Raw genomic sequence first — 12,947 nt, forward strand, 5'->3', positions numbered from 1 at the left:
TTCGTTGCACAACTTTTTCCTAGGGTGTGCAACTAATCAATACACCCCTGGATTGTATGATTTACACTCATTTCAATAAGTTAATTCACGTAACCTTCAAGTTAAGCTAAAAATATGGCACTTATTTGAGACAAAGCATTCATTTGTAAGACCACCAACAAACTACAAAATAAAACACTTTTGGCTGCATTTTAAACATTCCACCTTGTGATTAAACTTGCAAACCCATGCAATCAAAGCCTATTACAATCCAATAGAATAGTTAGTGTCATTAATACCATTTCAAATAATTCAGTTTGTGAATAACATTTACCAGCATTATTCCCTTTAGTTATAAGATGCTACATTTACCAGCAAACATGTTCTTGACAGCAGCATGATTCCCTTTACCAGTTATAAGAAACAGTTCCACAAATAACTAAATTAATACCATTTCAAATAATTCAGTTTGTCCCCAACAGAAAATATACAGATATAAAAGTAGTGCTACATTTACCAGCATTATTCCCTTTACCAGTTATAAGATGCTACATTTACCAGCATTATTCCCTTTACCAGTTATAAGATGCTACATTTACCAGCATTATTCCCTTTACCAGTTATAAGATGCTACATTTACCAGCATTATTCCCTTTACCAGTTATAAGATGCAGTCAACGAAATCCAAAACAATACATCATTTGTTAAGACTGTCAACACAATAATTGTGTTACATTTCATTTAAGGTATAGAAATAAAGTGTAATGCTTTCTCATCAAGAGATTCCTCTTCAAGCTTAATATCCAGCCTAAACTATTTACAGTCCCTAAATAAAAATCTACCTTAGAAAACTAGCCACTTGATACCAAAACCAGCCCTGAATAAATTCAGTTAGATCCTATGCCTGTTAGTTTTAGATAAATGTTTCACCAACATTACACATTCTCTCCTGTGTAGATTTTAACAAAATCAAAAGGTTTTCCTGACAGACATCAGCTAAGGAAAGCAGAAAATGCTCTCATTCACCAGAAATAAACCCTTGAGGCACCTGGGTTAGTGCATCTCTCCTTGTTAGAACAAAAAAAATGCTACTATCATACCACTAACACACTATGGCCTACAAACTAGTGCAAATGCATTCCTGAAGCCGAAGTCATAAGAAGGCTTGAAAAGCAAAGCCTTGTAAGAGTAACATCACTAAAAGACAACACTAACTAGGCCTAAATCAAATCAGAAGAGTCATTTCATCCCATGTAACGAACAGTCCTGATAATCACAGGCAAAAACTTACTGTATCCTGTCTTGGGACAAAACTATTGCCAGCACTGTGGAAAATGTTGGCATAACAAAGAACAAACGCGCTTGTTAAGACGACAAGGATCCCTACTGCCCAATTCCAAAATTAACCCCTCTATGCAGAATGCCCTTGTGTAGACCAGGGGCACGTTCAGCAGGATTGAGCGTTCAGATATAAATACGCTATGTAGATCAAACATGCCTGACATGTAGAATAAGGAATCACATCGGCTCATTTCAATCTGTAATGTTCAAGAACATTTAGCAACTGAACATAGCCCTGGAATGACCTTACCCTCTGATTGGTAAGTGGAACACTTATACCTGGAATTGCTTATAACTAATCCAAACCTTCCAAAACTACAAAGGCATGGCGGGGGTAAGGTTTGATTCTGGATTGGGTCTCCCACCACTCATTACATTCCCTTTCCCCCCCTAGAAAGTGGAGGAGAAGACTATGGGATGGTGCTTCTGGAACTCCTTGACCAGCCTCCTCCTCTCCTTGACAGACAGGGCCTTGCTCAGGCTGATGTCCCTGATCAGCTGCTTCAGGCTCTCCAGGGTGGCCGCCTCGCACTGATCCTGGGGCGGCAGGGTAGCCTAGTGGTTAGAGCGTTGGTCTAGTAACTGGTCTCTGCCCCTGAACAGGCAGTTAACACACTGTTCCTAGGCCGTCATTGAAAATAAGAATTTGTTCTTAACTGACTTGCCTAGTTAATAAAAGTACTGCTGCACCGACACCTGCTGGCAGAACATAAACACTGCAACAGAATGAGGAGAAGGGCGTCAATACAGAGGTGTATTTATTAGGGAACACATCATAGAAAACGGAAATTAGCTTCTCCTTGGTAGTTCCTGCCCGTTTCAGTTGGTTTTATTTCATTTCGTGCCTAGTGAACACGACACTGGTGGTGGTTTATTTCATTACTGAAGAGTAGGGACGACTCACTATTTTATGTTGTACTGTTATGATAATAGCATAAGCACAAAAGGGCATATACTGCAGATCACCAAGTCCTAACATTATGTATCAAGTGGGCCTGAATGTACACAAGTTGGATTGAACTCACTCGCAATGTTGTTCGGATCTCTTCCTTGCTGCAGGATTTGCAGTGTTCTCCTCACAGCATCAATCAGCGATGTGGGGGTCTATTTCCATTATGGATAGAGAAGGGTTGATAAAAGGTTATTTTATTCACATAAACAAATGATATACATGCTGCACTTAATGTATCAGGCAATGTCAGAAATACACCAAACAAATTGAAACTACTGTTGGAGTACCTCCTCCCTGCCTTTGGAGTACAGATTACACTCTTGAGAATAGGGTGCAGTATTAAGTCTTCTGATGCCTGACTTTAAAAAGGCAAGGTGTCCAAATCCTGACTTTAAAGCCTCCTTCTGTAGCTACTATTTCCGTTCAACAATGCGGCCCTAAACCTTCCCACAGTCTGAGAACACACACACAGGAAGAGGAATAATAGGGAGAGAGTGGGTGGGAGTGTATGTCGAAGAGACATGTAGACACAGGGGTCTAACATGATGAAAACACTATATCACACAACACCCCACCATAATTCCTCAACCAGCCAGTCTCACCCAGCAGGTCCAGTATGGCCGTGTGGATGTCCAGGTAGCGTCCGGTGAGCAGTGGGGACCTCTCCTGGCCTCCATAGTGTTTGGCCATGGTGTCAAACAGCAGTTTTGTCTGGCCGGCCCGCCTCTCTGCCCCCTTGGTCACTTCTGTGGTACTGCCCTGCTGGAGGTGGTGCTCCCCCGCCAACACGATCAGCTGGTCAGGGAAGAACTCCAGGCAGTCGGCGGCTGCCACCAGCCATGCGTCCAGCTTACAGTGTCACAGGGAGAGGAAGCCAACTTCAGGGCCTTCTTTTAATGTCAAAAGAGCTTAAATATAATTTAATGGGAGGTTGTTAATGTTTTGACCAGGGGTTGGAACCAACATTTAAAAAATGTGTTCCGTTCCAGGTTTCCGACCAGAAAAAGTTCTGAACCGGTTCATATAGTTCCTTTTCATTCAGTGAAATCAACAGTTTTAACAAAATAGCTAATTCATTTACTCAACACATTAGCATTGATAGAGAAGCTTTCTATGGAAGCGTAAGCAAGTTCTTTACATGTTGATTGGTCAGATATTTCAGTCGCGTCTCGCACCTGCACTATTACCGGTAGGGGGAGAAAGAGAGACATGCTTGGCTTGAAGCACTGAACATCATGACATGAACTGGAATGTGTTTAGGCCATTACTAGCATTATAACTTTATACCAAATTATATACTAGATATTAAGAATATTTTTGGAACAAAAATAACATTATTAACCCATTCTAAAGATTTGAAAATAATGTTTCTGTTTCCCGGAAGAGATCACTTTCATTCCCAGTTCAGTTTCCGTTCCTCAAATGACTTTTTCAGTGTTCTGTTCCATAAACCGGTTCCAATCCCTGGTTTTGACCAACAAAATAATGCTTAGAATTCCTAGTATCTTTTCCATTAAATAATATGGCGGCTGGTTAGGTACTAACTCGGGAAGGTTGAGGGTCTGGGGCAGCTCACGGTCCAGGCAGGTGTTGGAGATGACCAGGTCCTGGTGGTGGCTCTGCAGCAGCTGCAGGGCGGCAGCCTGGGGGTGGGGCTGGGCCCCCCGGGTCGGAGTCGCCAGGATACAGTCCAGCACGGGTAGCTCCACCATCTGCAGCAACGTCTGCTGCTTCCACACCTCCTCCACCACTGAGGACAGGGGAGAAGGGAGAGAGGGGAGAAGGGAGAGAGGGGAGAAAAAGGGAGGACAAGACAAAGGGAGGGGGGAAAGAGGGATGGAGGGATACAAAGAATGGAAAAGAGGAATAAAGAAAAGTACATTATCTTTTCTTATATAGTCATTTCCAACATGGCCAGGTGGAGACAGCCAGGCTTTGTCATCTCACCTGTCTTTGAAAGGAAGATGGTGGTGGGGGCTTTGGTAATGGCCTTAGGGAGGGAGGGCTGCAGGTTGATGGTCTTCAGCAGCCTCTCCACCCTCCGGTCTGAGGGGCCCAGCGCCAGGAGGTTGGAGATGGTCCTCAGCTCACTCAGTCTGCAGAGAGAGAGCAGTGATGATGTAGTATAGTAAAACCGTGTGTGAGAAAGAAAAAGAAAGAATGAGAATGGGTGTGCATGTTTGTGACTCAGACAAACCTAGAGCCTTTCTTCATCTTCCCCACTAAGTCCTCAGGGGCCATATTCTCTGTGTCCCCATCCTTCCCAGCCTTAATGGCTGAGCCGGGCAGCGAGCCGCAGTCCTGGAAACGGTAGAGGCTGCAGCCCGTGTCCTCGAAAGTGGCCTCCTTGTTCTGGAGGAACAGCTTGGTCCCCACCGCCTCAAACACCTTGGCCTCCATGAGCGCCTGGCAGAGCCTGGCGGCCTTGAGACGTGACACCTCGCTGGCACAGAAGACGTTCTGCATCAGGTAGCTGAACACAGCGTCTAGAGCAGGGGTGTCAAACATACGGCCCGCGGGCCGGAACGGCCCCCAAGGAGGTTCGATCAGGCCCGCAGGATAATTTGAAAGTGGAAAAAATGCATAAAAGACATGGAATTAATTTTTTTTTTTTTTTTTTAAGACAAGCCGCATCACTGAGACAGACTGAAAACAGCAGACGGTATCAATGCGCCATCTGCTGCTTGTTACGACGTTGTTAAGATTGTTAATGTCTCTACCTCTCCACTACACCCTCATTAGCCAAAATGTCGTTATCCAAACGGAGAAAAGTAGATAAGGAGTGTAGAATTTTCAAAGAAAAATGGACCACGTCCTATTTATTTACAGAGATGCACGGAAAACCTTTGTGCTTGGTGTGTTTGCAACAAGTTTCGGTATTGAAGGAATATAATATTCGACGCCACTACGAGACTCATCACAGCGAAAAATATGACGGCTTGCAAGGACAACTGAGAAGAGATAAGATTAACGAATTGCTGGCGGGTCTGAGGAAACAGCAGTCAACTTTCATCCAGAGCCGAGAAGTCAGTGAAGCAGCGGTAAAAGCCAGCTACCTAATTGCTAGCGAAATAGCATTAGCATCGAAGCCGTATTCCGACGGTGACTTTGTTAAACGATGCATGATGAAGGCGGCTGAACTTGTATGTCCCGAGAAGCGACAAGCTTTTGCCAATATTAGCATGACGAGGAATACTATAGCAGAGAGGATTTCGGAACTATCGGCAGATTTAGACAGTCAATTGAAACAGAGAGTCAAGTCATTTATTGCATTTTCCGTGGCAATTGACGATAGCACTGACATCACAGACGTGGCCCAACTGGCCATATTTATTCGAGGAGTTGATGAGACATTGACTGTTACTGAAGAGTTTCTTGAGTTGGTGCCAATGATGGACACCACAACAGCCGAGGACATTTTCGGCTCTGTCCTTGCTGCATTGGACAGAGTTGGAGTGGACTGGTCCCGCGCTGTCAGCCTGGCTACAGACGGCGCGCCATCCATGGTCGGAAAGAAAGCAGGTGTCGCGACAAAGTTCAAAGACAAAGTACAAGCCCTTAATGGAGGAGATCGTTTCTGGACATTTCACTGTATTTTGCACCAGGAGGCATTGTGTTGCAAGTCGCTGAAAATGGACCACGTCATGGAGGTGGTTGTTCGCACTGTAAATTTCATCCGGTCCAGAGGTCTGAACCATCGTCAGTTTGACAAACTTCTCAGCGACAGCAACATTACCCACAGCCTGCCATACCACACTGAAGTGAGATGGTTAAGCCGAGGCGCTGTGCTGAGGCATTTCTTTGATCTACGAGAGGAAATCGGACAGTTCATGGAGAAAAAGGAAAACCGGTGTTGGAATTACAATCTCAGGAATGGCTACGGGACCTTGCATTCTTGGTTGATATTACTGAACACTTGAACAATCTGAACAAAATGTTGCAAGGCCGCAAAAAGTTGTCACACAGTTTTCTGACAACATACATGCATTTAAGTTGAAGCTGACTTTGTGGGAGATGCAACTGGCAAATGGCAACCCTGCCCTGATTTTATCAGTATCTACTACCAGGGTACCCCAAATTAACAGCCCTGGCTGCTAAAATTTTGTGCATGTTTGGGACAACCTACCTTTGTGAACAAATTGTCTCAGTGATGAATATCAATAAAACAAAAATGCGTTCAAGGCTCACAAACAAGCACTTAAATGACATTCTGAAAGTGACAGCTAGTCAGGACATGACACCTGGTGTTGATGCACTTGTACAGGCCAAAAGATGCCAAGTTTCAGGTACAAATACAAGTCCAGACTAGACTAACACCTTTAAAATGCTGCCTTAGATACTGTTTACATTGAAAGAATACAGCTCTGTGAAGATGAATCCTTACTGTGGTGATTTAAAAAATGTGCACTTTAATGTTAGTCAGCAGCTTCAAAACAAAAGTTGTGTGATGGAATTCTACTGTTCATACAACTCCATACATTTTCAGTATGTATTGTATGTGTATGTATGTTTCATGTATGAAGTTTACAGATTTACAGGACAGGCGAACACTTTCTTCATTACACATTTAAAATCACTCTCCTTAGTTTGTAAGGTGTACGCAGGGATTACATTTAGATTTTATATGCGTATGTGTAAGTGGTTTAAAAATTCCTTTCTTTAAAAGTCTCATTTAATCTTAAAGTGCATTACTATATTTTTCAGTACCAATTAAAGTTTTGTGCCTTTGTACAATCAGTGGGATCAGTTGCAATGCATATTTGTGAATGATAAAAGTAAATTGCACATTTGTCTAAGGAAATATGAGGTGTTTCATGAAATGTTTTGTAAAAGGATAGTTCATTAAATTTCAATATTTTCCTAATGTTCTTGTGCTTCTTTACACCAAAACAAAGGAAAGACATGATATTTTGGTTATTTATAGCAGAGTATGGTATAATTTTAATGGTCCGGCCCACTTGACATCTCCCTAGGCCGTATGTGGCCCACGATGCGAAATGAGTTTGACACCCCTGGTCTAGAGCATCCGAGCCCGTGAAGCAGTCAGGGTGAACACACAGGTGGCGCCGCCACGTCGCACCTCCACCTGTATCTGCAGTGCCTGGAGGATGTTGTGCCACAGCTGTGTAGCGTGGAAGGGCCCAGAGAATCCTATGTGATGACATATTCAGGTAGTAGACTCAGACATATTTCATCAACAGTATGGCGACTGCATGCAAAATAAATAAATAAAACAACAACACGATACAGTTAAAATCTGCCAAGACAGCTATTGGATCCTGTCAGTTCAGATGTTTGTGGGGGGTTGTTGATTTTTGTGTGATGTCGCCACGCAGTGTGTGATGACGTCACCTTCCTGAATCTAATTAGTTAGCTAACGTTACCCTTCACTCCAATATTAATTACAAGCCTCTAGTATGATCGTTTAACTTCAGTATACTCAGTTGTGTAAAATATAAGGGTTGTGGCCATAAAACATCACATGTAGCTAGCTAAGTTAGAATGTAATGTGTTTATAATGGCTTAGCTAGCAGTTTAACCAACGAGGTTAACTAGCTAACGTTAGGCTAGCCAGATGGGTGAACACAGCTTTGCACGCTGGCTGTGTTTTTGGATATGAAAACAAAAAGTTGAAAGCTTGTTACGGTTTATAACCTAAGTATTTTCATGTTAATTTCTCACCTGGTTGAACATTTTCACGAAGGCTCCGTGTTTGACTGTTCAATCGTCTAAACCTCGGAGTTAAATCAGCCGCCATCGTGAAAAAGGATGTGACGTAGCTTCTTCTTCGATGAGGTTTAACGGCGGTTGGCATCCAATAAATGTTGCATGTTGCCTCCACCAACTAGACAAGGTGTTATGGGATTTTTTGGAATAATGACTAAATGATGTATACATTTAACGTAGAATTATAACTAATATAATTCTACCCTGTCTGATGAAGAATGTTTGTACATAGGCAAAGAGGAAGTGTTAACAGACAACTTGTGACAGACAACTTGTGACCACAGTGAAACTAACAACAGGAAATATGTCTGGTCCCCAAACAGGGAGGGGAGAAACCATTGGGCTTGCAGTAGATTATGTAACATGTGGTAGCATATGATAAGCAATATGTATGTGTTGGAATGGAATTGAAAAGCAGCTTTGTCATTGTCAGGGAGAAGGAGGGACATTTATGACAAAATGAGAGGTATATAAACCAATGTACATGAAATGATGGGCAGAGCTCTCAAGAATAAACACTTTTGGCTAATTTAGTGGCTGGTCTCTGTCCATTTTATGCAAATAAGAACCTTACAAATTCTTAGAAACGGACATAGTGTTTTAATTGAATTGGTTAATGAACACATAGTTACCAAATTCATCTAACACAAGGGTATAAATCCCTTATACTTTGAGTGGAAAAAGGGGAAAAATACATTTTTTTTTAAACAAACCCTGCCATCTAACCCTACACATTAAAAACCCACCACCCTATTCAAACCTATCTGGTCCTACCTCAGGCCAATGGCCTGGGAGGATGGGACACCACCACTCAAAACACCCTGTAACTGGTCAAATCTCGTACACCTAAATACTCCTCTGCAGCTGCCACCACAACCTCTTTTTTCTGTGACTTAAGCTCCATCTCTGCAGTCCATCGGTCCATTGATGAGCGCTAAAAAGCCAGTCTTACTGAAGCATACAGTATATCACTCAATGACCTATCCCTCTGTGATGGCACAGATCTACGACTCACACAAATCCTCTCAGGATCCCTTCCCCTTGACCCATCTTCCTCAACACTATTCTAACCCTTTTAACCTCAACCCGTCTCTCATCAGACACTTCTGATCCCCAGCCCCATAGGCACCCATACATTCCTTTGTTTCATGAACTTCTGCATACTTCTCACACCTAGGAACCTCACACCTACACACTGCTGCCACATGGCCAAGCTTGACATCTGTAACAACGTAATGGATTCGGCACCAATGCTTGTACTGGATAACTGACCTTTCCTAACATCAGTTTGTCAGGCAAATACTGAACATCAAAACTCAAAAGAACAGACAATGACTCTTCTGTTTTACCATTCACACCACCATGTTTGCGTCACACCACCATGTTTGCGTCACACCACCATGTTTGCGTCACACCACCATGTTTGCGTTACACCAAACGACAAGCATAACAAACACCGGGAATCTTTCCCTTCAGCTGGTCCACTTTCACATTTACTGCTACCCAGTAATCACTCCTTTCAAGGGTGCCCTTTTCTTGAGAGCAAAACAAGTCACAGCTCTCATCCCAATTAGCGTGAAGCCCCCGCTCCCTCTGACTGGCAGAAACATAAACAATTATCACAAGACCACTTCGGGTTGCCTTCACCGATTCCACTGCAATCAACTTTGTTTTCACCTGCCCTGAAACCACATATGGATCAGCAAAAAGACAGGGGTCCACTTTGTAAAAAAAAATGTCATGCCTACCGTCAGACTAATCTTTATCCTGACCATCGGTGCAAGCTCCGAGAACTTCACTGCCTCTCTTTCTCTTTGATATTGCCCACTGTGTAGCAATATATGCTCCATGGTCTCTGTTTCCTGGCAATAATCACACTTTCCTGTTGGATGCTTTCCTATCACATTTAAGGTATTTTTCAACTGGCTGTGTCCCGCCCTTAATCTTGTAAAAATAGCCTCCTCTCTTTGATCCCTTCCTGTCGGCCTCCCCAACTCCTTTGTACTTCAAATAATTGCCTGCCCTTAGTATCTCTATTCCACTGCTCCTGCCATCTCTGCACCATCACGGTCCATATCAGGCTTTTTGCCTCTGCCTTGCTCATTGGAACTACAAACTCAACATCCCCACTACTAAGTGCTTGTTTAGCCAACTGCCTCGTTGCCCTCCACGCCCACATGGGCTGGGACCCAAGTAAATATTATCTGTATACTAATTTTCCTGCACTACAAATGCTGACCCAGTATGTCTTGTCCTTGGATCTTTTGAACCATCTGTGTAAGTGGCTACAAAATCCTGATACACAGTATCCAGGCGTCTCTTTAAAAATCATGTCTTTCTGTAGTCTCTCCAACACTTCTAGATCAACTACTGGGGGTGGGAGTAGCCATGGTGGATTCACAGGAATAGCTACCGTTGGACTAAACTCCCTTCCATACAGTCCCATCTCCTTCACCTGGGTATTGCCCACCCACCCAAAGCTAGTGTTCTGTCTTCGCTCATGTTCCCAGCATGCCTGTAAAATCCCTTTTGCAGGATGAGACACCCCATGTCCCTGTAGGTTGATCCAATAATTAATTGCCAGCTGCTGTCTCCTAATCTGCATATCCCCCCCAGCTCCACCTGTAGTTCACAGGTGGTCCGAAACACCCCACTACATATTCTGAGTCCTTGCCCCTGTACGATATAGCCTTTGCAATGAGGTCCGGCCTGCTGAACCATACGCTACACTGCCATAGTCTATTACAGATCGGATCAATGCAACATACATGGTCTTCAATGAGGAATGCCCATCCCCCCCACTCCTTCCCCGTGAGACCGGATCAATGCAACATACATGGTCTTCCATGAGGAACGCCCATCCCCCCACTCCTTCCCCGTGAGACCGGATCAATGCAACATACATGGTCTTCAATGAGGAATGCCCATCCCCCCCACTCCTTCCCCGTGAGACCGGATCAATGCAACATACATGGTCTTCAATGAGGAACGCCCATCCCCCCCACTCCTTCCCCGTGAGACCGGATCAATGCAACATACATGGTCTTCAATGAGGAACGCCCAGCCCCCCACTCCTTCCCCGTGAGACCGGATCAATGCAACATACATGGTCTTCAATGAGGAACGCCCATCCCCCACTCCTTCCCCGTGAGACCGGATCAATGCAACATACATGGTCTTCAATGAGGAACGCCCAGCCCCCCCATTCCTTCCCCGTCAGACAGCGCATCACATTTAGTACCTTCTTACACATTTCCACCACTCTCTCAACGTGTTCTGCCCAGGTCAGTCAAAGTATCCCCGAAGGATCCTGAAGGTCCCCACTCTCTCCAAGTTTCTCCCATATAACCTCAAGCATACCTCATCTCCCACCTTGCTCCTGGTAAAGAACACAGAGTTCTCTACAGAGAACCTGAATCCCCACATTAATGCCATCGCTCTACCTCATCAATTGCTTCCTGTACCTTCCTGACTATGTATGGCACATTTCTTCCATAAGGCCCGATCCTCTGCAAATAACGACCTCCCAATATCTATCCTTACCTGAGAGTAAACATAATTGCTCATGATTGAGAACAACAGAGGACTAATCACGCTCCCCTGTGGTGTACCGTTATCCACCAGGTAGCTGCCGGATCGACTTACCCACCCTCACCAGGAACAGGAAATCTTCTATCCATTTGTACATTCTTCCTCCTACCCCCATAATACCAAGCTTGATTAGCAACCCCTCCTTCCAAATCATATCATACGCCTTCTCCACATCAAACAAAGACAGCTACAACTGCCTCCTTGTTCACCTGAGCCTTCCTGATCTCTGCTTTGAAGCAGAGCACTGGGTCCATGGTTCCCCGGCCCCTTCCTGAACACACTCTGATGTGGCGATACTAGCCCCCTGCACTCCAGGAAGAAAGTTAGCCTCTCCGTAATCTTACATACATGTGATGTTAAAGCTATTGGCCGATAGCTTGTTGACCTCATTGGGTCCTTCCCTGACTTGTTTACACTACTGCCTCCTTCCAGCTGCCTGGTAGTTTCCCCTCCTCCCACACTCTGTTGTACAACACCGACACCTTATCCTGTGCCTCATCACAAAGATGGGCCAACATAGCATGGCACACCTCATCTTTCCCAGGTGAAGTTAACCCAGCCTTATCTACTGCCCTTTTCACCTCTGCCATGATAAATGCCCCTCGGCCATCACCCCCCACTCCTGGTATCACCCATTTAATCCACTGTTTCCCTGTTTGATGAGTCCAGCTGCTTGACACCACCTTATACTTTCTCCCTCTGTGCCATGTCCTTACAGAACACCAACAAGCTCCCGTCTCCTAACACTTTAGCATGGACAACTTCCCCAATCAACTCTTTTATCACAGCCGTCAACTCATTGCCCCAACTTCCCCTTCCTCCCTAAACTTCAGAATCACTATATGCGCCTCCTCACCTCCATGCTCCCCTCAAATGATCTTGCCCTTCCTCGGCACGCTCTACCTTTGAACTGCTGCTAGCCTTGGAAGCTATGTTGCTCTCCTCAAACATCCTTTTCTGCCTCCTCTCTGCCTCTCTGCTGCCAATGACTGGAACGAATTGTAAAAATCTCTGAAGCTGGAGTCTTATATCTCCCTCTCTAACTTTGAGCATCAGCTGTCTGAGCAGCTTACCGATCACTGTACCTGTACAAAGCCAATCTGTAAATAGCACACCTGACTACCTCATCCCCATATTATTACTTAACCTCTTGCTCCTTTGCACCCCAGTATCTCTACTTGCACATCATCATCTGCACATCTATCACTCCAGTATTAATGCTACATTGTAATTATTTTCACCTCTATGCCCGATTTATTGCCTACCTTCCTACTCTTCTGCATTTGCACAGACTGTACATAGATTTTTCAAATTTTCTTTTCTTTTGTGTTATTGACTGTACGTTTATGTGTAACTC

At 44.2% G+C, this 12,947-nt stretch overlaps 1 protein-coding gene across 1 annotated transcript; it reads right to left on the minus strand.

Moving 5' to 3' along the window:
• Positions 1 to 405: 405 nt before the first annotated feature.
• Positions 406 to 11,844, minus strand: LOC118392608 (DEP domain-containing protein 4-like). The gene is given in 9 exon segments (XM_052505636.1): positions 406 to 2,424; positions 2,875 to 3,121; positions 3,814 to 4,022; positions 4,220 to 4,368; positions 4,470 to 4,758; positions 7,281 to 7,343; positions 7,346 to 7,423; positions 11,372 to 11,378; positions 11,800 to 11,844. Coding segments are annotated over 9 exon segments (1,107 nt in total). The 3' UTR covers positions 406 to 2,404.
• Positions 11,845 to 12,947: the final 1,103 nt, after the last annotated feature.

This window comes from Oncorhynchus keta, unplaced genomic scaffold (genome assembly GCF_023373465.1).
Source record: "Oncorhynchus keta strain PuntledgeMale-10-30-2019 unplaced genomic scaffold, Oket_V2 Un_contig_2440_pilon_pilon, whole genome shotgun sequence".
NCBI classification, from domain to species: Eukaryota; Metazoa; Chordata; class Actinopteri; order Salmoniformes; family Salmonidae; genus Oncorhynchus; species Oncorhynchus keta.